We start from the raw sequence: 27260 nt of genomic DNA, 5'->3' as shown, positions 1-27260 counted from the left end.
CGCATGGGGCGCTGTTGGCTCTGGGGGGCAGGTCCTCCCCAGAGTGCACAGTGCTCAGGTGGGCTATCTCCCGGGCCTTTCTGTGTGGAGTTTGCATGTTCTCCCCGTGTTCACAAGGGGTTTCCTCCACTAAGAACCCCAACAGTAAAAACATGCAAAATCACAGAACTCATGTCCATCCCTGACCAAAGATGGACAGTTCACTTCACTTGGTCCCCGGGCGCTGCAAAGCTGCCCACTGCTCCTGGGGGGTCCATGAGGAAGGACGGTCCAGGATGGGAAAAAGCAGAAAATAAATTCACCGCGACCTCAGGCCTACCTGCGTGTGTGTGTTCTGTGTCGCCTCCATATATGCACGTGTGTGTTCCAGTGTGTTGTGTGTGCCATTAAAAACCTGACAAAGGTCTTAAAAAAAAAAATTAAAATTCATGACTAAACTAAATGTTAGCACGCTATGAAGCTTAATATAGCTAACGTCAAATAGCTAACGCTAGCCAGAAGTTAAGTTAGTGAATGCTGTTTATTTAGAGAAAAACTGTTTAAAACCAGTGGTGGGAATTTTTTAGCTGGGAGATATTAATGTTGTACCACCATACCACCAATGTACCACCATATTGCATTATATTAATCATTCAATGTTGTACCATAGTGGGTAAACACAAACATGTTGTACAATAGTAAACACAAACATGTTGTACAATAGTAAACACAAACATGTTGTACCATAGTGGGTAAACACAAACATGTTGTACAATAGTAAACACAAACATGTTGTACAATAGTAAACACAAACATGTTGTACAATAGTAAACACAAACATGTTGTACAATAGTAAACACAAACATGTTGTACAATAGTAAACACAAACATGTTGTACCATAGTAAACACAAACATGTAATGGAAACTGAAGTGCACTGGATATGGTGCCGCCACCTGCCCTTCAGAGGGGGTTTTAACCATCAAATGAAAAATATGTTGGTTTGTCGCGACCAGACTGACCCCATGCAGACGGACTCTAGTTTGCCTGAACCCGGGTTCAGTTTTCACACCTATTTCACACCTACCCACTTTTTACATCGCGTGCACATGAACCCAGTGAATCCGATTGACTCAGCTGTAGTACATCCCCCACGCCTGTTGGTGGCGCTTTGGTGCTACAGACAACTGAAGAAAACGGAGAAGAAGACAGGAGCATGCTATCAAAATAACATATGACAGTAGTTGAGCTCCAACTAGCAACGTTTAGCTTAGCCTACATTTAATCTGCACAGTAACACATTATGGTGGTTTATAAAATCAGTGGTAAGAGCAGACTGTAGGTTAAGCGAAAAATAATTATATTTGTTATTGATAATAAAGAGTTTAGAACAGTGCAACAAAGCAATGTGCAACATGACATGTCTGAGTTGTTTAAATGCCTGTGCTTTATGGAGGTGCTGAGCTTGAGCAGGAGAGACCACAATGCAAGTGCTGTGGATCCTGAATGTTTCATGGTTTACAATTGCTTCCAATTTCATGGTTTTATTACTAACAACAAATGTAGACTATTGTTGAGGGCTTTGTCCTTCACGTACTGTAGGCTACCTCTGAAGTAACGTTAACGCTAGCTAGTAGCTATCGCTATCGTTGTCTGACAGGACTAAAGCTAACGTAACATTCATCTGTTTTGAAACTTCCGTCTATAATAAAAAATCTTTTCACGTCAGATTTGCTCATATAGGCTATTGCTGACACTTTTAAAAACTGTTTTTTGAAAAATGGTCTGATGCAAATAGATTAAACAGTGATAGATTAAAGTGTGGCTTGTTAATGTCATCCCTTTCCTAACAACAGATAGATAAGATAGATACATTTGTATTAATCCCGTTGGGGAAATTCACGTGGAAAAGGAGCAAGGTAATAGGAAGAATATTTTTTTTTAAACTGGAGAGCTGTTATAACTGGCTGCCAAACTCACTGCGCCATGGCAAACTATTCAGTTATTAAATAATGCCGGTTGTGTCCTTTGTTCTGGCTGGTCTAATGATGCGATCACGTGGGGCAATCCGATTAGGTATGCGGATAGCGTGCAGACGAACACCAACAGCAATCGGATTCGGAGGTTACTCACTTTGGACCCCCGATTCGAGGGAGTGCGGATACAGTGCGTTCGTCTGCACGATAGGGCTATCCGGACTCGGGGTTCACCGGGTTCAGACAAACTAGAGTCCGTCTGCACGGGGTGTCACAAGTGAGTCGGAAGCAAGCCCCAAAATATACAAATGTTCCTCCCATGCAACAACCAGTCCTCTGAATGACACCATGTTTGTTTTGAAGTATACACAGGCTGCAGTGTTACCATTCTTAATGGGGGTCAATACAGCACACTGTCTGAGAAACAAAGCTGTACGGCCAGACGGGGAGTAACTGTTAAAGAAAGTATTAGTATATTTTATCATGAATGTTTTAGCTAAAAGGCTTGTTCAAAATGTTGTGTGTAAAGTGTGTGTAGGTTGATTTTGGAAAACACTTAGTGAGCCAATAATGTGAAACCAGATGCCTCACGTGATGTTTTTCTGACATAAGGAGAAAGCGGGTTGTAAAATGACTCGTTGCTAGGCAGAAGTAGAATTCAGCTGAACTGCACTAATCCTAAGTGTATCCCAGCATCCTGACTGCCATCCTGTGTAAACATTGTGTTTGAATAAAAGGACTTGTTTTTAGCATGGCACGTCAGACAGACTTAAGGTGTCTGTTCTCCGTCGGGGCCCTGTTCGTAAACAGTCCAATTCACTTACATGCTGGGTAGTGTCTTTAATCTGCTAACTAACTGTTGAGGGTCTTTTCCCTGACAGTAATGCACAGTGCAACTGAACATGTATACTGGAGAGAGACGTGTTGAAGGCATGGCCCAAGTCATGGTAGTGCATAACAATGTCTCAAAGATGTTACCAGTATTTGTGCTCTCTCGTGCTTTTTATGTTTTTTGTTTATTTGTACGGTAGCACTCCCTCTACGACTGTTGCACTGTTTGTTTTGTATTGTATTTTGTGTTGTAATGTATATTTTGTGTAAGCACACTGAGAGTCACTTTACCAAGTCAAATTCCTTGTTTGTGCAAACTTACTTGGCCAATAAAACCTGATTCTGATGGCGTCAGCCTCAAGTCCCAATCTTTTAGGAAAGAGCTGCCTCAAAGAACCGGCGATGGATGTGCCACATGTGTCCACCAGAGGGCGCCAAACACTGCGCTGGAGCAGATATTGGCCAGGCGCTAGTAGGAGGTGTTCAGAGAGCTGAGGACACTGGAGTATCAAAAACCATAATCCTGGTAGACCCCATTTAGCCACACCAATATTCTTTAAAACCCAAATCAGTGCCCTCCGCTGTTTATGTAGTTTGTGGTGTGGTCTCCGTGTGTGAGAGAACGGATAGTAAGAGGGACGAAATAGGCGATGGGTAACAAGGTAGCTTGCATAAACAAATGAAATGGGTAGCCTATACCGCTACTGTTTGTACTTTTGGGGGGAGGTTTAGCTTGTTTTACATGGTTCGAGTTTTAAGTTCCTTCCAATTCTAGTCAAACTTTGTCAGTAACGTCGAACTAAGTGTATAAGAGCCTTAGCTGTAACAATAAACTCACTCAGGAGCTAATTGAACTGGACTCACAATGTATTATGTCAACCATGAATATATCTGAAATACGTAAAGATGACTGGCAAGTAGTACCCCCAGGTTTGTTTGCATGCAAGTAGCCTATTTAAGCATAGTGTCCTAAAATATAGGCATTTTTATATCTTTTTTTTAAAACAGCCAACGTACCTGTTCTCTCCTTAAATTTGCTCTCGCTTCTGTTCTCTTGCTTAGCCCTCCTGGTCCTGTCCTTATTGTTTGTACAAGACACTGGCTTGGTGACCAAGAACAGCCCTAAGATGTATTTGAAGATAATCCTTCCAATCAATAATCATAAAATGAAAGCGAGCTCCATATAATAGTTTATGGGACGCCTCTTTGACTGTCAGAACAAGTGTGACCAAACAAGGACTATATCTCCTACCATGACCGTACGTAGACTACTCACAATTCAACAAACATTTATATTTTAAAAACAACGGAAAGGTGTAAACCAGAGTCTAAAGCTATATAAGAGTATTATAATTCTTCTCTGATAAATGATAAAAGCCGCCCAGCGAGACTCTCTTCTATTCCATCTTCAGTCACAGACTTTATATTATGGTTCCGTCTGCAGCGAAAGTCATATTAGCTCCCCCAACTTCCGGCCACATTTAGACAAACATATACCAAAATAAAAGTCATCAAGTCAACTTTAATATTTAACAAAACATCAGATATATTCATTTCATAACCATGATAACAAAAACAATTGACTAAATAAGGGTTAATTCTTCTCACAAACGTATCATTTTGTTGTTCTAAAACAGGAAACATTGATAAACTAAACAGGCAAAATTGCATTATGCTCAATAGGAGGACATTGTGAAACAAACCACATTCTACTCATGAAAGGGACTGTGTCTCAATTAAAGTAGGGTGGAATATGTTCAGAACATCCTAAATATTAATACAAATGTGTTTATCAGTGATGAATGTTGTTCCTTGATTACACCACAATACTTAAAAAAAACAGCTGATCAAACAGGCAAAATGGCATTATGTTCAATGGATTTAAACAAAGGAGTGCGATCATAGGACCCCAACTGCATTGAGCTCAATGGGACGCCACTGTGACATAGACAACACCCTGCTGATTACCCAAAGGGTTGTGTCTTGGTTCTAGCGTCACAACATCCTACACATTCAGAAGAATGTGATAATTAGCCATTAATCTACTCATTGACCGTGCCAGTGAACCCTCACCAATCATAGGGCCACTCAATGGGAAGACACTTTCTACTGATGAAGGATTGTGTCTTCATAAAAGTGAAGTGGAACATGTTCATAACATCCTAAACATTCAAAACTTAGTTTATTAATGATGAATCCTGTCATTGACTACACAAAAATGTGTATTGCTTTTAAAAACATACCTCAAAAAGTGGCAAGTTGCTGTAATGTTGTAAGTGACTTTTACAGCTGGAAGTGGCTGATTTTAAAAGAATATCTTCACAGGCGTAAAAAAAAATATTTTATTTTCTGACACCATCATTCCTGCCATAGAATGGCACATTGTGTTAGCTAATCCCTGCTGACAGCTGATACTGGACCAGCGAGGCCAACCCAATTTTCAAGTCTTTTAATAAGGATATCATGATCTACAGTGTCAAAAGCTGCGCTCAGATCCAGAAGGGCAAGGACAGATCGTTTTTTTGGAGTCCGCATTAACCCTGAGGTCATTTACAACCTTGACTAATGCCGTTTCTGTGCTGTGGAACGAAAGCCAGATTGAATTTTTTTCTCCAGAATTTTAGCTAGAAAGGGGAGGTTGGAGACGGGTCTAAAATTGTTAAGGACTGAAGAGTCTAAATTGCTTTTCTTCAGGGGGGTTCAGGAGGGGTCTCACCAGGGCAGCTTTAAGTTCCGATGGGAATATACCTGTAATGAAGGGAACCGTGGACAATGGCTAGAATGTCCTTAGACACAGAGTTGAAGATGGTCTTAAAGAACGTGGTGGGAAAGGGATCAAGAGGGCATGTAGACCACTTGTGACACCACTTTGCTCAGCATTTCTGTGTCAGCCATATTCCGAGCAATACTCATCCTCATGTTCATGATCTTATATCTGAAGCATGCTGCGCATTAGAACAAGGAACACATTGGGTGCCTACACACACACACACACACACACACACAGCTGGTCTGATGGGTGCCTACACACACACACACAGCTGGTCTGATGGGTGCCTACACACACACACACAGCTGGTCTGATGGGTACACACACACACACACACACACACACACACACACGGCTGGTCTGATGGTTGCCTACACACACACACACACGGCTGGTCTGATGGGTGCCTACACACACACACACACACACACACACACACAGCTGGTCTGATGGGTACCTACACACACACACACACAAACACAGCTGGTCTGATGGGTGCCTACACACACACACACACACACACACACACACGGCTGGTCTGATGGGTGCCTACACACACACACACACACACGGCTGGTCTGATGGGTGCCTACACACACACACACACACACACACACACACACGGCTGGTCTGATGGGTGCCTACACACACACACACACGGCTGGTCTGATGGGTGCCTACACACACACACACACACGGCTGGTCTGATGGGTGCCTACACACACACACACACACACAGCTGGTCTGATGGGTACCTACACACACACACACACACACAAACACGGCTGGTCTGATGGGTGCCTACACACACACACACACACACACGGCTGGTCTGATGGGTGCCTACACACACACACACACGGCTGGTCTGATGGGTGCCTACACACACACACACACACACACGGCTGGTCTGATGGGTGCCTACACACACACACACACGGCTGGTCTGATGGGTGCCTACACACACACACACACACGGCTGGTCTGATGGGTGCCTACACACACACACACACACACACACGGCTGGTCTGATGGGTGCCTACACACACACACACACACACACACACACACACACACACACACACACACACACACACACACACACACACACACACACACACACACACACACACACACACACACACACACACACACACACACACACACACACACGGCTGGTCTGATGGGTGCCTACACACACACACACACACACACACACACACACACACACGGCTGGTCTGCTTGGGCCCCAAAGAAGCACACTTTTTTAGAATCTTATTTTATTAAACAAACCTTTATTAGCAAATGCAAATCTCTTTTTACACCCTACCAGTAAAAACATGCATGACACTGCCTTGCTACCGTTGTAATACTAGACACACTTCAGAGGCAAACTGTCATGTTAGTTGGATCTTGGGCAAGTACTGAAGAGGGCCAAACAAAGTGGCCTGCCCTGTTAAAGCCCCTTGAGCAGTGTCACAGAAATCAGTGTGATGGAGTCTGAAATAACTACGCTTGCCTGTCAGTTCTCACACGGCTTAACTAAGCACAACTCGTAAACAAATCTGCTTAACTAAGCACAACTCGTAAACAAATCTGCTTAACTAAGCACAACTCGTAAACAAATCTGCTTAACTAAGCACAACTCGTAAACAAATCTCCTTAACTGAGCACAACTCGTAAACAAATCTGCTTAACTGAGCACAACTCGTAAACAAATCTGCTTTACTAAGCACAACTCGTAAACAAATCTGCTTAACTAAGCACAACTCGTAAACAAATCTGCTTTACTAAGCACAACTCGTAAACAAATCTGCTTTACTAAGCACAACTCGTAAACAAATCTGCTTAACTAAGCACAACTTGTAAACAAATCTGCTTAACTAAACACAACTCGTAAACAAATCTCCAAAGCAACCCTAGTCTAAGCGCTACCATGACACTTAAAACCCATAAAGAATTAGATATGCATATGGATGATGGGATTGAGCACATTTGCAATAACTTGAAACAAAACCTTAAATGTTTACGAATTAGTTTAATTAGTTTAAATACGGAAACCCCCCAAAATAAAACACAAACCCAACATCACAAGACTTTCTGGGGGTCATTTATAAGAAGTGAAATTCAATGTGTATAAAATGTGACTACCCTGAGACCTGGGTAGAGAAAGAAGTCCTACACGTGGTGAACAACATAATAATACACAAACGCTAGTTTAGTCGGCCATTAACAGATATGTTCACTTCCCCCGCAGTCCTGCAGAACCGGTCCACCAATTAAGATGTTCTATGTTTTGTAGTTCTCTTTCTTAACAGCCATTTTTGTAGTTCTCTTTCTTAACAGCCATTTCTATGTTTTGTAGTTCTCTTTTTTAACAGCCATGTTTTAGCAGTTGTGCTGTCTGACAGAAGAATGGCATAGAAAACCACGAGAACCCAAATGGTAGTCACATCGTCTTTTTGTTTAAATACTAAAGAAATCCAACAGATTTATGTTCACAGATTTCACACAGGGGTGTGAAACGCAAGGCACCAAACATTGGGTTGTTCGGTACACATCATATAGTGACTCCTGCGGTGTCACTGTTCAGTACTGAATATGGGTCCTACTAAAATCAAAAATAATCTAACAGCTTGTTCTGATTGGAATCCCTGTTTTTTCTACACCACACTTAAGAAATTAATGCAAGATTATTTCAGGAACAAGTCTTTAAACCAAAACTGCTGTCCGTTCCACCACTAAGCCATCACACGTCCTCTTCTCGCATCACCACCAGCCAGGGGATCAGCAGGGCCTGGGAGCACACAGTTGCTTGGGTTGGGGTCCGTCACAAACGGAGTGTGGGTTCCTGTTGAAGCCCTTTGACTGGGATTGTAGCAGATGTTCCTCCGTGTCACACACACACACCCACGTCAATCCCACTACATAATATACACCTTCTCCGCTTGAGAGAAGTTGAAGACTTCTTTGGTGCGGGGGCAAACCACCTTGTCGTCTTGGCGAATGGAGAGAAGAGACTGGGGGAAACACAAAGACTTGAGTCCATTAAACATGCATTTCCATTTCCATGTAGTCATTTAGCAGACGCTTTTGTCCAAAGCCACGTACAAGGGAGAGAATATAGTCAAGCTAAGAGCAATAGAACCTGGTGTAACAATAAATAAATACTACTTTACATAAGAAATATAACAAAATGAAATAAAAAGAAAAAGAAGTGCAGAAATGTAACTGCTGTAATTGCAAGTTACGCACTAGTCGAAGTGCCAGTTAGGACGGGAAGTGCTCTCTGAAGAGTCTGAAGATGTCAACATGCACAACTAAATCAATGAAAACAAATAGAATGAAAACCTTAGAGCTTCAATACTTTCTTCAGTAGCTTATTTGAATTCCACAGGGTAAAAAAACTAAACTAAACTAAGACTACTATTAGGTTATACACTTCAGCATATACAGAAAAGAATAAACATTTTTTTGTTTAGGGGTGGGCAATCTGACAATTTTGTGATTAAAGAATATTGGAGTTCATTTATTAGTTCAAATCCATGTTCATTAATGAAATCGCAGCAACCAATTCTAGTTAATAGTGGAGTGGCAAAACCAGCATCAGATCAAAATCCTTTTCTTAACTATTCCAACCCTAACCCTAACCAACCCTTACCCTATTCCTCAGCAAAAGGACCAGAAATACAGTCTCTGGCTACTGGTTTGGGTCACAACAAATCACCCACAGCTACTACCGTTTCCAAAATTCACATAACAACCATGAAAAGAAAACAATAATCAGGATCAATCAGGCGTCAACAACTCAAAAGAATGCTATGGAATTAGAGACATACACCCATTATGGAGTTAGTGTGAGTTAGTGTGTGCTGACTGCCATTATGGAGTTAGTGTGTGTGTGTGTGTGTGTGCTCACTGGAGTTAGTGTGTGTTGACTGGAGTTAGTGTGTGTGTGTGTGTGTGCTGACTGGAGTTAGTGTGTGTGTGTGTGTGTGTTAGTGTGTGTGTGTGCTGACTGGAGTTAGTGTGTGTGTGTTGACTGGAGTTAGTGTGTGCGTGTGTGTTAGTGTGTGTGTGTGTGCTGACTGGAGTTAGTGTGTGTGTGTTGACTGGAGTTAGTGTGTGTGTGTTGACTGGAGTTAGTGTGTGTGTGTGTGTGTGTGTGCTGACTGGAGTTAGTGTGTGTGTGTGTGTTGACTGGAGTTAGTGTGTGTGCTGACTGGAGTTAGTGTGTGTGTGTGTGTTGACTGGAGTTAGTGTGTGTGTGTGTGTGTGTGTGTGCTGACTGGAGTTAGTGTGTGCTGACTGGAGTTAGTGTGTGTGTGTGTGTGTGTGTGTGTGTGTGCTGACTGGAGTTAGTGTGTGTGTGTGTGTGTGCTGACTGGAGTTAGTGTGTGTTGACTGGAGTTAGTGTGTGTGTGTGTGTGTGTGTGTGTGCGCTGACTGGAGTTAGTGTGTGTGTGTGTGTGTGTGTGTGCTGACTGGAGTTAGTGTGTGTGTGTTGACTGGAGTTAGTGTGTGTGTGTGTGTGTGCTGACTGGAGTTAGTGTGTGTGTGTGTGTGTGTGTGTGCTGACTGGAGTTAGTGTGTGTGTGTGTGTGTGTGTGTGCTGACTGGAGTTAGTGTGTGTGTGTGTGTGTGTGTGTGTGTGTGTGTGTGTGTGTGTTGACTGGAGTTAGTGTGTGTGTGTGTGTGTGTGTGTGTGCGCTGACTGGAGTTAGTGTGTGTGTGTGTGTGTGTGTGCTGACTGGAGTTAGTGTGTGTGTGTGTGTGTGTGTGTGCTGACTGGAGTTAGTGTGTGTGTGTGTGTGTGTGTGTGTGTGTGCTGACTGGAGTTAGTGTGTGTGCGTGCGTGCGTGTGTGTGTGCTGACTGGAGTTAGTGTGTGTGTGTGTGTGTGTGTGTGTGTGTGTGTGTGTGTGTGTGCTGACTGGAGTTAGTGTGTGTGTGTGTGTGTGTGTGTGCTGACTGGAGTTAGTGTGTGTGTGTGTGTGTGTGTGTGCTGGCTGGAGTTAGTGTGTGTGTGTGTGTGTGTGTGTGTGTGTGTGTGTGTGTGTGTGTGTGTGTGTGTGTGCTGACTGGAGTGAGTTAGTGTGTGTGTGTGTGTGTGTGTGTGTGTGTGTGCTGACTGGAGTTAGTGTGTGTGTGTGTGTGTGTGTGTGCTGACTGGAGTTAGTGTGTGTGTGTGTGTGTGTGTGTGTGTGTGTGTGTGTGTGTGTGTGTGTGTTGACTGGAGTTAGTGTGTGTGTGTGTGTGTGTGTGTGTGCGCTGACTGGAGTTAGTGTGTGTGTGTGTGTGTGTGTGCTGACTGGAGTTAGTGTGTGTGTGTGTGTGTGTGTGTGCTGACTGGAGTTAGTGTGTGTGTGTGTGTGTGTGTGTGTGTGTGCTGACTGGAGTTAGTGTGTGTGCGTGCGTGCGTGTGTGTGTGCTGACTGGAGTTAGTGTGTGTGTGTGTGTGTGTGTGTGTGTGTGTGCGTGCGTGCGTGTGTGTGTGTGTGCTGACTGGAGTTAGTGTGTGTGTGTGTGTGTGTGTGTGCTGACTGGAGTTAGTGTGTGTGTGTGTGTGTGTGTGTGTGCTGACTGGAGTTAGTGTGTGTGTGTGTGTGTGTGTGTGTGTGTGTGTGTGTGTGTGTGTGTGTGTGCTGACTGGAGTGAGTTAGTGTGTGTGTGTGTGTGTGTGTGTGTGTGCTGACTGGAGTTAGTGTGTGTGTGTGTGTGTGTGTGTGTGTGTGTGTGTGTGTGTGTGTGGAGTAAGTGTATGCTGTACTGCCATCATGGAGTGGAAAATAAATACTGCTAACGTGCACAGCATATTGCAATGTCAAACCAGTGTAGAAAATAAAAAAGAGGTTACAGCCCAGCTATGCTTTTAATACTCACGTTGTATCCATAAACATTGGGCTTTAAATACTCACGTTGTATCCATAAACACATTTAAATACTCACATTTTATCCATAAACACATTTAAATACTCACGTTGTATCCATAAACACATTTAAATACTCACATTGTATCCATAAACACATTTAAATACTCACATTTTATCCATAAACACATTTAAATACTCACATTGTATCCATAAACACATTTAAATACTCACGTTGTATCCATAAACACATTTAAATACTCACATTTTATCCATAAACACATTTAAATACTCACATTGTATCCATAAACACATTTAAATACTCACGTTGTATCCATAAACATAGCCGTTGGGCTTTAAACTTTAAATACTCACGTTGTATCCATAAACACATTTAAATACTCACGTTGTATCCATAAACATAGCCGTTGGGCTTTAAACTTTAAATACTCACGTTGTATCCATAAACACATTTAAATACTCACATTGTATCCATAAACGTAGCCGTTGGGCAGCATCATCGGTGGGTTGTTCTCGTTCATGACCTCGCCGGAGATCTTGCAGACCAGACGTGAGTTGGCGCAGTGGGCCATGGGCAGGGGCTGCGCCAGCTTGTTTAGACTCTTGCTGCACACGGGGCAGTCAGGGTTCTTGGAGGATCCGTCTTCCTTGTAGCACTGCCTGGTAGCAGCAGCGCGTCAAGGAAATATCAGCATAACAGTCCCTTAACCCCATCAAGTTAAAGTGGCATTATGCAGTAATTGTACATCAGGATTAGGGTTAGGATAAGCAGTTTTACCTTAAAATAACAGCTTTAAAAAAATGTGGGGCGCTACAATGACTTTTAATATGGAGAATCGCCTCCGTGCCATTGTCATACCAGGGTCCGTAGGCATATTACTGCTAAATGTAGGATTGCCTGAAGCCGCCCGTTTTCTACTGTCTGCCGAACTAGTAAGTAGCTTATTTGCCGTCTTGCTTTGTCTTGTGTGTTGCACTTGCTTGATGTTTGACTGTTAGGACAGTTGTTGACTAACTAGTTTGTCATAATGTCAAAGTCAGCACATTTCAAGAGATTTCGTTAGTTTTAGCCGCTAGCATATCGTTAGCGATTAGCAATTAGCAATTGTTCCGTTATGCTACTTTAAGATATTGTCAGTACATCTAAACCAGCGTTTCTCAAAGTGGGGGGGCGTGCAGAGACGTGCCGGGTGGGCCGCGAATGGACGCGATGAACGGGAGATTTTCCCGTTGCAATGCCTTCCTTTATAGACAATAACGATCATACACCCCCATCGCACTAAACAACCTCACTCAAACAAAGAAGTATTGATGAACTCTTTCGTGATAATTCAACGGCAGTTTTCTTAACGATGAACCAATCACCATTGTGGGGTCTATTGGAAAGTTCCAAGCACTGATTGTAAATCCCCATAAAGCACTGACTGTAAATCCCCATAAACGTAATTGAATTAGAAAGACCCCAGCCTGCGTTGGAAAGACCTACAGTCGGAAACGATTTATTTACGTACAAAAGGTGCTGGAAAAATGAAAAGAATACGAGGCAATAAACATGATGTGCAAACAATTCTAAATACTTATATGTGTACAAACTTAAAACACCCCTACACACTCACACACACACACAACCCAGTTATAGCACATTCAGTGACATCACAGCCTTCATAAATGTGCCCATCATTATCATATACTGATATCCCTATATGTATTTAACAGAATAACCTGCAATTCGATGGACTGAGTACCTTTTTTTTTATTGACAAAACCTCGCACAATCCCTTCCATGTTATAGCCCAACCTCATGACTTTTTTTGTAGCCCATCGGCTTTCAAACCAACCAAAGGATACGGGGTTTTGATGGCAGAGAGCCCAGCCTGGAGTGTGATGGTGAACACAGAGTTGTTGCCCAGCTGGTGTAACCTGTAGTTATCGTATCGGAACTGCTGGATTAGCATCTTCCAGCGAGCCGGATCCAGCAGGTCCTGGATGGACCAATGAGGAGAAGATAAACGAGACGACGGTCACAAACCAATACAGTTGTGATCATAATAATAATAAAAATAATAATAATAATAATAATAAAACTTTATTTATATAGCACCTTTCATGCAAAAGAATGCAGCTCAAAGTGCTTTACAGCAAATACATAACGTGCACAAAGAAATGACATGCACATAAAAATAGACATCGAAGAAACATAACTCAGATATAGTGCAAAAAAAAACAACAACAAAAAAAAATGATGCAACTACTCCATTATAAAAAGACAGAAATGGTCATACTTATTTCAAACAGAAGAACTATGAGGACCGCTACTACTTGGAAGAAAAAAAGTCATCTAGGTAGGCTAACCCTCTTGTTAGGTCTCAATAAAATGTCGCTTTTTGGAACTGAAGTGTCTCTTGGCATATGTGAAAGATGTTTCCAACACTGAGCATGAGGTACAGGACTAACACTGTGCATGAGGTACATTTTACATTTACATTTAGTCATTTAGCAGACGCTTTTATCCAAAGCCACTTACAAGGATGTATACACATTTTACATTTACACTGATGGCACACTGCACATCAGGAGCAATTAGGGGTTCAGTGTCTTGCTCAAGGACGCTTTGAAAGGGAATCGAACTAGCAACCTTCTGATTACCTTCTGATTACTAAACGACTTCTCTACCTCCTGTACCACTGTCGCCCCGTACTATCACTGTGCATGAGGTGCAGTACTATCACTGTGCGCGCGTGTGTGTGCGTGTGTGTGTGCGTGTGTGTGTGTGTGTGTGTGATCCAGTCACTGTGCATGAGGTGTAACTTACTTTTGACAACACGAACACATTTGCTTTGTAAGGTTAATAATCACGCATGTATTGTTTTTGTATACGTGTTTCTGTATGTGTTCTTTGCCTAAATGCGCTAATACAGATCTCCTGATTTTATGAAACAGCGAAATGTGACGACTTTCTGTTTGATGTAAATAGAATTTGTTATACCTTGTAGGGGGAGATGTGTGTGTCTGAGGGAAAGGCCAGCATGCCCATCACCTGCCGTACTTCATCCAACTGCCCGCCTTCGGCCTGGCTGAAATGCTTCCGTGCGTGTCTGATGCAAATGAGTATTTATATAAAAAAACATAAGTTTGCTTCAGTGCGAGATAACAACTGTAATGCCTGAGATTAATCATTAACCAGAGTAGCGTAGCTTACCGGACGGCATCCATGCGTTTGTTTTGTCGGATGAGTTCGATGAACTCCTGAATCCTCAAGCTGAACTCCAAACAGCTCTATAATGAATGTTTCATACGATCTCATTAGTGGAAATAACTGTCAATTAGATTCTCTTGCTCAACATTACCATTTCCTTTCACAGACCTCACACATTCTGGTACACATTTAAGAGAAAAAGCCTCTTAACTCACTACAAACAAACTTAGCCTAAATGTGGCCATTCATTTTTTTCTTAATCTGTGGTGATAAAAACAGCTCTAAAAATGCAAAAAATCTGCAAGTCACGTGACAACATTTATTGCCTTGCTAGTTATTCCAACATACTTTCATTTTGCGAAGCCGTGACTTGTTGTCATGACACCAGGCCAAACAAGTGCCAGTCTCCTGTCGTTCCAGAGACTCCTCCACTTCCTTCGCTGTGAGGAACATCTCAATGTTCACCAGGTCCTGGAACACAATAACAACAACAATAATAACAACAATAACAACAACAACAACAACAACAACATCTCAATGTTCACCAGGGGGGTATTCGTCGTAGGATTGAAGCTAAGTTAATCAATTGGCCTTTTAGCCCGTTAAGATTAGCGAGCTGATTGAGAACAGCAAATATCGGTTCGTTAACGGCTGATCCGCATCCTAATCATGTGGTTAATTTCAAGCAGGCTAAAGTTATCATGGCATTTGCGCGTGCACGTCCTACTTCAAAAGGCAGGAAAGGTCGATCACCAAAACCATGATTTTCTAACGGTATAATGGTTCTAAACTCAAAGAAAAGGGCTCTTTTTTTCTCCGCTGGCGAGTAGGAGATGAACATGAACGCTTATGAAGAATACAAGACCATAATCATGGCAAAATTCAACACCACCACCGCTGTGAGAGCAAGGTGTGTTGGGATGTTTATAAGGTGATATCTATGTATGAATACCTGACGGCAAGTGTCCACTGGTGCAGAGGTTTCCTCTACCGGTTAGAATCTGCATGGTTGCTAATTCAAATCCCCTCACCTCCTTCCTCGATGTAGTTTTACATTTCCTTGGAAGTCGCTTTGAATAAAAGCGTCTGTTAAATGACTAAATGTATTAATAACAAATGCAATAAATTGAAGCAGTGAAAATAAATTGTCTGTATTTCTCTCTATTCTTATCATGAGTCCACCTTAATCATTTTCTACAATAATGATATGCTATGGTGTACTAATAACACTCATATAATTATGAGTGCTTTGTTCTCCGCATCACCGACACTACAAAAATGTACCACTCGCAAAAAAGCGCAAGACAGTCAATGTTCGACTGTGGTGTTTGCAATAAATGACTCGAGAAGGTTTTGTAAATTAATGATTCCTTGTCGGCTGAATCGGTAGCGCTCATACAAGAATAATGGATCTTGGCGAACGCAAAGAACTCTCTCCCTCCGCTAATCTAACTCTAATATCAGTCCTTGGTCAATGGGATCCCTCCTTTTTCCGGGGGTGTGGCAAGCTTATCCAGCTACACTTAAGTTAGCCTGCCCTGGAGCAGGTTAGTGCTAATCGATATGTAACTATGGTGATTTATCAAAAGTTGCTTCCACGAACCAAAAAGAGGGGCGTTTTTTATCTTAGCCTGAAAATTAGCTCGCTAAACCGCTTAGCGAGCTACGACAAATACCCCCCTGGTCCTGGAACACAATAACAACAACAACAACAACAACAATAACAATAACATCTCAATGTTCACCTGGGGGGTATTCGTCGTAGCTCGCTAAGCGGTTTAGCGAGCTAATTTTCAGGCTAAGATAAAAAACGCCCCTCTTTTTGGTTCGTGGAAGCAACTTTTGATAAATCACCATAGTTACATATCGATTAGCACTAACCTGCTCCAGGGCAGGCTAACTTAAGTGTAGCTGGATAAGCTTGCCACACCCCCGGAAAAAGGAGGGATCCCATTGACCAAGGACTGATATTAGATAGTTAATAAGATTAGCGGAGGGAGAGCGTTCTTTGCAATCGCCAAGATCAATTATTCTTGTATGAGCGCTACCGATTCAGCCGACAAAGAATCATTCATTTACAAGACCTTCTCGAGTCATTTATTGCAAACACCACAGTCGAACATTGACTGTCTTGCGCTTTTTTTGCGAGTGGTACATTTTTGTAGTATCGGTGATGCGGAGAACAAAGCACTCATAATTATATGAGCGTTATTAGTACACCATAGCATATCATTATTGTAGAAAATGATTAAGGTGGACTCATGATAAGAATAAAGAGAAATACAGACAATTTATTTTCACTGCTTCAATTTATTGTATTTGTTATTAATACATTTAGTCATTTAACAGACGCTTTTATTCAAAGCGACTTACAAGAAAATGTAGAATTATATCGAGGAAGGAGGTTAGGGGATTTGAACTAGCAACCTTGTAGTTTCGAACCGGTAGAGAGAACCTCTGTACTAGTTGACACTTGCCGTCAGGTATTCATACATAGATATCACCCTATAAACATCCCAACACATCTTGCTCTCACAGCGGTGGCGGTGTTGAATTTTGCCATGATTATGGTCTTGTATCCTTCATAAGCGTTCATGTTCATCTCCTGCTGGCCAGCGGAGAAAAAAAGAGCCCTTTTCTTTGAGTTTAGAACCATTATACCGCTAGAAAATCATTGTTTTGGTGATCGACCTTTCCTGCCTTTTGAAGTAGGACGTGCACGCGCAAATGCCCCGGTAAGTTTAGCCTGGTTGAAATTAACCACATGATTTGGATGCGGATCAGCCGTTAACGAACCGATATTTGCTGTTCTCAATCAGCTCGCTAATCTTAACGGGCTAAAAGGCCAATTGATTAACTTAGCTTCAATCCTACGACGAACGTACCCCTGGTCCTGGAACACAACATCAATAACAATAACATGAATAACCTTACTGCTCGCTACAGATAGCACTGAACCATGAATACAATAACATGAATAACCTTACTGCTCGCTACAGACAGCACTGAACCATGTGTCAAATGGTCCTGGAATACAATAACATGAATAACCTTACTGCTCGCTACAGAGAACACTGAACCATGTGTCAAATGATGTTACTGCAGAGGCGTTTTACATATGAACTTCACTTCATTTCATTTCACTTATTACCACCACTAATACTTACACCTGCACTTTTTATATACTTATCATATCTACACTTCTTACCTCAATTGCTGCTAGTCCCAATTATGTTCATATTACATATCTATTTCTTACTGTACATATATACCAGGGGGCGTCAGAAATGTACCTCAATGCCACTTTGGCGGGCGAGCTTCACACATGAACATAAACCAGGGGGGGCGTCAGAAACGTACCTCAATACCACTTTGGCGGGCGAGCTTCACAGCCGTGTTGTAGTTCCATGAACATACACCAGGGGGAGTCAGAAACGTACCTCAATGCCACTTTGGCGGGCGAGCTTCACAGCCGTGTTGTAGTAGCCGCAGCGCAGCAGGTGCTCCACCATCATACGGTCCATCCTCTTCTTCTTCCACACGTTAACTCCGGCGGTCTGGTCAGTGCTGTGCTCCTTCAGGTGCTCGATCCGCCGCTTACATAGCTTAGCGCTCTCATCCTCCGCTTGGATGGACTCCGCAGCCTAACAGAAGAACAGAGGGAATTGTGGGGTCCAGTTAGGAGCAATGTGGAATGCGATTTAGGAATGGGATGGACTCAGCAGCCTAATAACAGAATAACAGAGGGAATCGTGGGATCCAGTTAGGAGCAATGTGGATGCTATTTAGGAATGGGATGGACGGTAGTTTTTACAATAAGCTGCCAACATGCGGTATGAACACCCAATATGCCATTTCAGATGTTAACTGCTACAAATCAGGTCTGGAGTTAGGAGTCCCTGAGCCCGGTAGAGACCACCCAATCCCTGAGCCCGGTAGAGAACACCCAATTCCTGAGCCCGGTAGAGAACGCATCAAATGGGCCCTCAACCCATGGTGGCATCCAACTACAGTAAAAAAAAGTTTAAGGGGGCCCAGCTTGCACAAGATTGAGAACCCCTGAGAACTGAGAACCTCTTTCTTGACGGGAGCAGTGCACACTTTTGAGAGTTCTTTTCAGTTCTTGGGAAATTACTGTATGGAATAGCTCTCATTTCTCAAAACAACAACTGACTTTTCTGAAGAAAGACATTATTTTGAACCCCAAAATGCTGATGCTCTTGATATGAAAGTAGCCCAAAGAAGACAAGTTTATTGATTCATTCAGCAGTCCAAGCTTCATATTTACAAGTTTATACTCACTAATATTATCACAAGTTCATCACACGCTAGCAGCTGCCAATTGTTAAGATAATTCTCTAAGGTAGAGAAAGATAGTTAAAAAGCTACGACGGGCAGAAACCCTTTGTGTGCATGTGCAACTTCATATTAACAGGAATTTTTATTCACTTCATATTTCATGTAAGACACGCTAGCTACTGCAAACTGTTAAGATGGTTCCCTAAGCTAGGGATAGCTAAGATAGGTAGGGATAGCTAAGATAGTTAGGGATAGCTAAGATAGCTAAGATAGTTAGGGATAGCTAAGATAGCTAAGATAGTTAGGGATAGCTAAGATAGTTAAGATAGTTAGGGATAGCTAAGATAGTTAGGGATAGCTAAGATAGCTAAGATAGTTAGGGATAGCTAAGATAGTTAGGGATAGCTAAGATAGCTAAGATAGTTAGGGATAGCGAAGATAGTTAGGGATAGCTAAGATAGCTAAGATAGTTAGGGATAGCTAAGATAGTTAGGGATAGCTAAGATAGCTAAGATAGTTAGGGATAGCTAAGATAGCTAAGATAGTTAGGGATAGCTAAGATAGTTAGGGATAGCTAAGATAGTTAGGGATAGCTAACATAGTTAGGGATAGCTAAGATAGTTAGGGATAGCTAAGATAGCTAAGATAGTTAGGGATAGCTAAGATAGTTAGGGATAGCTGAGATAGCTAAGATAGTTAGGGATAGCTAAGATAGCTAAGATAGTTAGGGATAGCTAAGATCGTTAGGGATAGCTAAGATAGTTAGGGATAGCTAAGATAGCTAGGGATAGCTAAGATAATTCATAGTGAAACCCTGGATTGTAGCCATTTTGCTGAAAAATGTAACACTCAGACATGCAATGAAAACAGACCTATATAATGCAAAATAAGAGATACTCAATGTTATGTTTAACAAGCATGGAGTTGCAAACAACACAGAACACACACCTTCCGTTTGAGCGCGCTCAGCTTCTCCACCACGCCGTCGAGGAGTGACACCACGGAGTCGACGACAGGGAAGTTGCTCAGAGTCTTCTCCAGTTCAGCGACCACCATGGTCACGTGGCTGGTCTCCCGGTCGATGTGTTTCTGCGCCGCTCGGAAACGCTTATTCAAAGTCTCATACGGTACCTGTGAATGAGTACAACATGTCATCATTAATGGCCTCTGTAGTTGAATACAACATGTCATCAATAATGGCCTCTGTGAATGAGTACAACATGTCATCAATAATGGCCTCTGTGAATGAGTACAACATGTCATCATTAATGGCCTCTGTAGTTGAATACAACATGTCATCAATAATGGCCTCTGTGAATGAGTACAACATGTCATCATTAATGGCCTCTGTAGTTGAATACAACATGTCATCAATAATGGCCCTCCAGGATTTTGTGATTTGCATTTTCACAAATTCAAGGATTTCCAGAAACTGCAATTCCAAAGCAAGTTCAGTTATTTTTGGCCTCAACAATCACAGAAAACCCTTGCAAGATGTTGTTATTAGTGCTGTCAGTTAAACGCGTTATTAACGGCGTTAACGCAAACCCATTTTAACGCCGTCATTTTTTTTATTGCGAGATTAATGCGATATATTATTATTTTTTTATTTTTTTTTAGATTAACGTTCTTTTTGGCCTCGCAAAATGTGTAGTAGGCTAACGTTACGGTTTGAGTGAATGGTGAGCACGATACGGCAAAATGGATCATAAAAAGCTTCTGAATGGAAAGTTTACTTTTAAAAGTTGTGTTGTGCAAAAGAAGCGAGCTTCACTGTTGTCTGAAAATGTCAACAGGCAGCTGGCTGAAAGCAAAGAAGTAGTAGGCTTACCTTTTATTGGTAACCTAACTGTTAAGGTTCATTGTTTCTGAAATAAGAGGCCTGACTGCTATGTTCCCAGCAAACTTGAAAAAAAGAAAATATTAAGCCTAAGGTTTAACTGCACTATAGGCTGAGTCCTTGTTTACCTGAAATGTGCACTTTATAATTCTATTTTGTACCGCCCTGTTTGGCAATGTTGGTTTTCAATCAAATAAAGCATTTGCATAAAGCAAGCCAATCAACTTTTCCATGTTGATAAGGGCATTAAAATAAAAATAAAATGATGGAAAAAATAAATAAATGAAGGGACATTTAGAATAGATAAAAATGTGCGATTAATCGCGATTAATTTTGAGATAACTATGACATAAATGCGATTATTCGCGATTAAATATTTTAATCGTTTGACAGCACTAGTTGTTATATAAATAATGGTGTTATATTAATGTAATTTGTTTGGCTTTGTTTTTAAAGATTTTTTTTAAAAGTTACCGAAATAGACATTGCACAATCTGGTAACTCCGTTATTGTAACCAAACAAATCAATCTGAGGTGATTTCTGAGGCATTTTACACTACACAGCGTTTAACGTTAAACACAGATTTAAAAAAAAAAATGCCAGTTGTCTGCGCTGCAATGGCTTGTGTTCGACCAATCAACATACACTTATGTCACTCATGGTTCCTCTTGCGCTGGGAGAGTACCCACCCTGAAGCAGAAGCTAAAAAAACTCCTCAATACAGTTAGGTGGGAATACACACAGCCGTTTCTTTATCGGTTTAGAAGACGGAGTCCGAATGAAAATGTGTTACATCCCATGTTGTTGTTAATGGGATTTGTATGTTACTGTGCGCATTACTAACTTCCAAGTGAGAGAAAAAATGCATTCCCATGCATAGATCCTGATGCACCCTAATATTAACACAGCGCTGCAGAACTGCATTCCCATACTGATGCATTCCCATGTATAGATCCTGATGCATTCCCATAGATCCTGATGCACCCTAATATTAAACACAGCGCTGCAGAACTGCTTCTATTTCTTACTTTGTGAGCACTAGTATATCCACATCAAATCAAGTTCTGTGTCTGCAACACAACAAACAATCTATTCATGCCTGGCTTTTCCAACGCCATTTACAGGCCAGAGGACTGCCACAGGTACATAAATAAAGCAGGCCTCACCATTAGAGGAACTTTGATGATCATACATGAGGCCTGCTTTATTTCTGTATGTTACAGCCCAAGATGCTAGCAACCTTCTGTCAGGCTACAAGTCAGTTACCTGTTTGTGATAAATGGCTAGAGCGCATAGACTGACTGGAGATATGACTTTATCCAATATACTGCACTGAAGATATGACTTTATCCAATATACTGCACTAAACAAGTGTTACGAATCCCACTCACACGCACGTTGTGAGTTCAAATGTGTGTTGAGCAGCACGCTTCAGATTTGTCAAGTTGGGATAAGTATCATGAATCAAAACAGTGATAAAGGCTACGCTTTTACAATAGTATCATGAATCAAACAGTGATAAAGGCTACGCTTTTACAATAACCTACTAGTATTGGGTACGAATGCAAAGCAGTGGGTCTTAGACGATGTTCTGATATCACTGAGAAATGTATTTGATTCAGATCATAAAAATACATTGAAAATGCCCTAGGGCTGGGTGATGGACCAAAAGTCATGTCCCTGTATTTTCATGCTGCTCACCAACACACAATATAAATTGGTATTTTCTAAAAAGAGGGCAAACTCAGTTGCATTTCAAAGCCACTGTAATGACAATGTTTTGCAGAACGTGACTGAACTGCATGAATAGTACATAGATTTTGATTTCACATCTTTTTCTTTTTTTAAATAATGGAACTATTTAAACATTTAAGTTATAATATGATTAACAATCTGTTCTTGGGGAAATATACATATATTTATGTGCTGAAGAGCAAGCAACCCAGGCTGCCAACGCACTCACAAGAGAACGACGGAAACCTCTTGACAGTTCCGCCAACTAATATAATAATAACTAATATAGCATACTGCTATATTAGCATATATAATACCCAATGGGATTATATATGGTAATTGTCTTCCGTCTTTTTGAGACGTACGTTTACTTAGAAAGGTCTGGAGTTAAGTTGCTATGGGTCATGCTGTGACTGAAGTCCGCTGACAAACTATGTTAGCGTCACCAGCTAACGTTTACCTAAATACACTTGTTGCCAGTGACCAAGTTGACAACAGGCTTACGGAAGACGCAACATCAGGCTATATTGGTATAAATGGTATTGTCTCATCATACATCACGTTTGAAAGATACCTTAGCCCTAAAACGCAGTTGCCACAGGGGGGAACCTGGGGTGATGAAATGGTTACCACCCGTCTCAATTTGGTTACTGAAGGCAACCAGGAAACCATTTATGTCGAGCCCTGCAAAGTACTGATACTGTAATGAGGGCCCTGTAAAGTACTGATACTGTGCCGAGGGCCCTGTTAAGTACTGATACTGTACTGAGGGCCCTGTAAAGTACTGATACTGTACTGAGGGCCCTGTTAAGTACTGATACTGTACTGAGGGCCCTGTTCAGTACTGATACTGTACTGAGTGCCCTGTAAAGTACTGATACTGTACTGAGGGCCCTGTAAAGTACTGATACTGTACTGAGGGCCCTGTAAAGTACTGATACTGTACTGAGTGCCCTGTAAAGTACTGATACTTATATAAATACAATAAAAAAAAACTGATTTTAGTACGCTTAATGGGTACACTACTCTTTTCATATTACTTAGCTAGCCAACATTTACTCTGCCTTGCATGGTGACCCGATTCCTGATTCCCAACTTGGCAGTACAAGTACACTGGAATGGCCTTTTTCAAGATGTTTGGCAAAGCACAGAGATAATTTAGAGCTAGCCTACATTAAAACAAGACTGTGTGATTTAAAAGCATATATTTGCTGCTGACCATGTTCAATACTTTACTATATGTTATTGCATGTAAATTATGTTCAGAGTACTTACAGGGTGTATGTCATGTTATGTTATATTATGTTTGCTATCTTATGCTGTGGTAGGTTGTTGTGCGGTGCCTTGCCCTAAGAATTTCAGTGCCCAGTCTGACCCTGTGTCATTCTGTGCATCTGACAATAAAAGACTTGTAACTTGTACTTATTATTAATGGTGACTAAGAGGTCTCCATTGCAACATATTATATTAAAATGGTCACAAACTACTGCTCTGCAATCGACGGTCACTAATTGTGCTGTTCAATACTGTTTTATGTTATACCATATATCCTATAAATGAATTAATGTGTTTGCTACATAGAAGAAAGGCTCAGACATGAACAGAAGATAAAGTTGAACTGGTTTTTGGTTGAAATCGATGTGTAGTCATGCCAAAAAACTGGCACCCGTGTTATAAAAGCAGTATTACACTGGAGACGAGCAATGTGCCATGGATACACCAGTGACACAGGCATAAGGCACTTTTGTATATCAGACTGTGGTCTCTAGTGTAAAAAAAGATGGTTGTGATCAGGTTGTTTGATTCACGACTAGGTCATTTCAAGGATCCCTCATTTGATGGACCATTTAAAACGTATGGCGTTTAAGGCAGACTGGCAACACATGAGGCATCCATGCTTTTGTCATATGAATAGAATAGGTAAAGCTAACATTCCTCATCTATTGTGTTCGCTGTTTTAGTGGATGGGCCGAGTGGGTCTTAAAAGTGTGTTTAAAATGGTATTTCATATGGATATCTAGCGCGTGAGCAAGCTAACTGAAATATAATCCACCACCTCCAAATAATGTCAATCAACGATTTGTCTTGCACACTGGATAGCAAACAAGTTGCCATTTTACAGATAACATCTCTTTTCAAACAAAAATGGTGATTGCTAATGTGAGCATAAACGCCTGAATTCACCTAACGTTAACGTTTAGCGTCATGGCTGTCCATCTGACAAGTTAGCACGAAAACAGGATAAACGTTACACAATGGCATTGCTAATACTAATACCGTATATTTTGACATTTATCCATATATTGCAACATATAATGTATACAACTAATATATAGTTCCTTACCTAACAAACATTGAACTGAAATGGGGTAACATCGATAACGTTAGCTAAACAGCAAGCAAGCCAATGCTAAGACATTTCTTAACATGAGCTAACGTTAACTTGCTTCAATTTAACTGATTCGTCAAAGAACTCAGTAACAGATACCAACTTTGGTTACGCGAACAAACGAAAACATGCAACCCTTACTAACGAGTTGCAATACAACAAATAAGTCACACCTACCACTAGCTCGAGTTACAATGATGTTAGCAGACGCATTATAGGAGCTAACGATGCGTGTTATGCTTATCCTGGCTAGCTCCCTTTAATATGTCACCATGATGAAACCTAGTTGACCACTTACCATGGGCAGTTTAGTTGTATTTAACTACGGTTATAGTTTACCTTTGAATTGGAAAGATATGCAGCTAGCTAGCAAGCTAACATTATCAAACACATTAAAGCCAAACAGCCTTGTGCCATCTTTAGGACATGAATAATGCAACTATAGCTAGCGAAACTATGATTAACTACTAGATTGAGACGGAAAAAGAGACCTTTAAAGTCGGATATTCTTGAACCTTCAGGGCCATGGAGAGCTGTGCAGCTGTCTCATTGACCGCCATCTTCGCCTGGCTTCACGGGAAAACTGAGTTGTGACGGTGGACTGCAGTTTGTAGCCCACAGACATCTAACGTTATGTTGTTCTGTTGCTGTAGCCATACACACATAGGAGGAACTGGACCGGAAAGGCTGTGACGTTGCTGTGACGTTCCCGTTCACTAATGGTTTGTTGTAGAGACCAGTGTTCTCAACCAGATAAATATATATTTATATGTCTATGGTCTCAACTGGTCTGGCCTTGGGATCCACAATTTCTCATGGTCATTAAGTTGCCACCCACATTTTATAGAATCGAAACCATAAAATAAACATATAAACATATATACAATATATACACAGATTTAGGGCTTAATTGTATCCCTGCATTTATAACACACGAACCCCACTGTGTGAAAACTGGTATTTTTTGCTACTGAGCTCCCCCAAGGTGTATCACTTTTACACCACTGTCGTAAATACAAATTGTGCTTTGATGGACAATGGTACACTTTCAGAAGCTGAAGGGTGTAGGCACAGCCAGAAGCCAAAGAAGCATGTCTACTGACAAGAAGTAATATTACACATATTACACACATAATATTACAACATTACAAATATTTATTTCACACAAATATGACTCTGCATAGTTTTATTCATTGAGACATCGGAGATGAACGCTAACATAACCACAATAATGACATAAAGAATGACATTTTAGTTTTGCTGAAATACCGCTTGCGTTTTCAGCCTATATACATGATTTTCGAAGCGTATGTGTAATCTAATAAAATGTTGTTGGCGACATGATAAAAGCACATTGTGCATAATAATATACACTGGACCTTACAATTGACTGTTTACATTTACATTTACATTTAGTCATTTAGCAGACGCTTTTGTCCAAAGCGACGTACAAGGGAGAGAATAGTCAAGCTACGAGCAATAGAACCTGGTGTAACAATAAATAAATACTACTTTACATAAGAAATATAACAAAATGAAATAAAAAGAAAAACTGTTATTTATTACAAGATGGCTGAGTTAGGTTTTCAAGGTTGCAAGTTTCCAAGGCTTAGTATTTGGTATGAGATTGAAGAAGACAGATCAAACTTTTTGGCTTGAGATGAATGTATTTGGATGCTTGATTTCAGTGCTGCTTTTTTGATACCATTGCCCATACAATTCTCATAGAGGCTTGAGAACTGGGTTGGACTCTCAGGGACTGTCCTGAAATGGTTCACATCAAACCAGCAAGGAAGAAACTACTTTGTAGAAACAAAAACAATGTTTCTGTAATCTGTGGTGTGCCCCAGGGTTCGATTCTTGGACCACTCTTATTTGATATAGACATAATAATAATAATAATAATTATAAACTTTATTTGTATAGCACCTTTCATGCAAAACAATGCAGCTGAAAGTGCTTAACAGCAAAGAAATTACATGCTCAAAGAAATGACATGCACAGTGATCCACATAAAAACAGACATCAAATAAACATAAAACATAAAAACAGGGATAGAGTGCATAAAGATTTGAGATAAAAAAAATAGAATACATAAAATGCATAACACATATAGTTTATCTAACCCCTTAATATCACGTTATATCACGATGAAGATCAAAGTAAAACATATTTAATAAAACATTTAATTAAAATAAATTAAAAATATTTATATATATATATATATATAGTGTGATGTCGTAGCTAGTTAAAGGCTAAGGTGAAGAGGTACGTTTTTAGTTTTCTTTAAAAAAAAATGTTTAGCGAGCTGGCTTTCGTGATGTCTATAGGCAGTATGTTCCATAGCTTTGGGGCG

At 41.0% G+C, this 27260-nt stretch overlaps 2 protein-coding genes across 6 annotated transcripts in view; both read right to left on the bottom strand.

The window, feature by feature from the left end:
- Nucleotides 1–4245, bottom strand: part of uvssa (UV-stimulated scaffold protein A) — a 46176-nt gene extending 41931 nt beyond the window's left edge. For 2 of the 5 annotated variants that reach the window (XM_031587495.1, XM_031587499.1), the window contains exon 1: nt 3803–4245. The gene's annotated coding sequence lies outside the window, so the exon portion shown is untranslated. Of the gene's footprint in view, nt 1–3107; nt 3286–3802 lie in introns of all 5 variants that reach the window. The other 3 variants (XM_031587496.1, XM_031587497.1, XM_031587498.1) reach the window with 3 other exon arrangements.
- Nucleotides 4246–7578: 3333 nt separating this feature from the next.
- maea (macrophage erythroblast attacher, E3 ubiquitin ligase) lies at nt 7579–25568 on the bottom strand. The gene is made up of 9 exons (XM_012823580.3): nt 25396–25568; nt 19889–20071; nt 18082–18285; nt 14990–15112; nt 14645–14721; nt 14432–14540; nt 13294–13427; nt 11910–12105; nt 7579–8575 (listed from the first exon to the last, which is right to left on the bottom strand). Exons 1-9 carry the CDS (start codon nt 25462–25464, stop codon nt 8480–8482), a joined length of 1191 nt encoding a protein of 396 aa, XP_012679034.1. The 5' UTR covers nt 25465–25568; the 3' UTR covers nt 7579–8479.
- Between the last annotated feature and the right edge of the window lie 1692 nt (nt 25569–27260).

Source organism: Clupea harengus, chromosome 20 (genome assembly GCF_900700415.2).
Source record: "Clupea harengus chromosome 20, Ch_v2.0.2, whole genome shotgun sequence".
Classification (NCBI taxonomy): domain Eukaryota; kingdom Metazoa; phylum Chordata; class Actinopteri; order Clupeiformes; family Clupeidae; genus Clupea; species Clupea harengus.
Note: the sequence above shows the minus strand (reverse complement) of the source record. Positions and strands in the feature narration are given on the sequence as shown.

Bases quoted from the DNA above. Each gene is read 5' to 3' on its own strand.
- maea (XM_012823580.3), bottom strand. From the start codon at position 25,464: ATGGCGGTCAATGAGACAGCTGCACAGCTCTCCATGGCCCTGAAGGTT. The intron at 18,286-19,888 runs GTGTGTGTTCTG...TTCTTCTGTTAG, and splicing joins TGAGCGCGCTCAAACGGAAG to GCTGCGGAGTCCATCCAAGC. The intron at 12,106-13,293 runs GTATCCTTTGGT...TGCTGCTACCAG, and splicing joins CTCTCTGCCATCAAAACCCC to GCAGTGCTACAAGGAAGACG.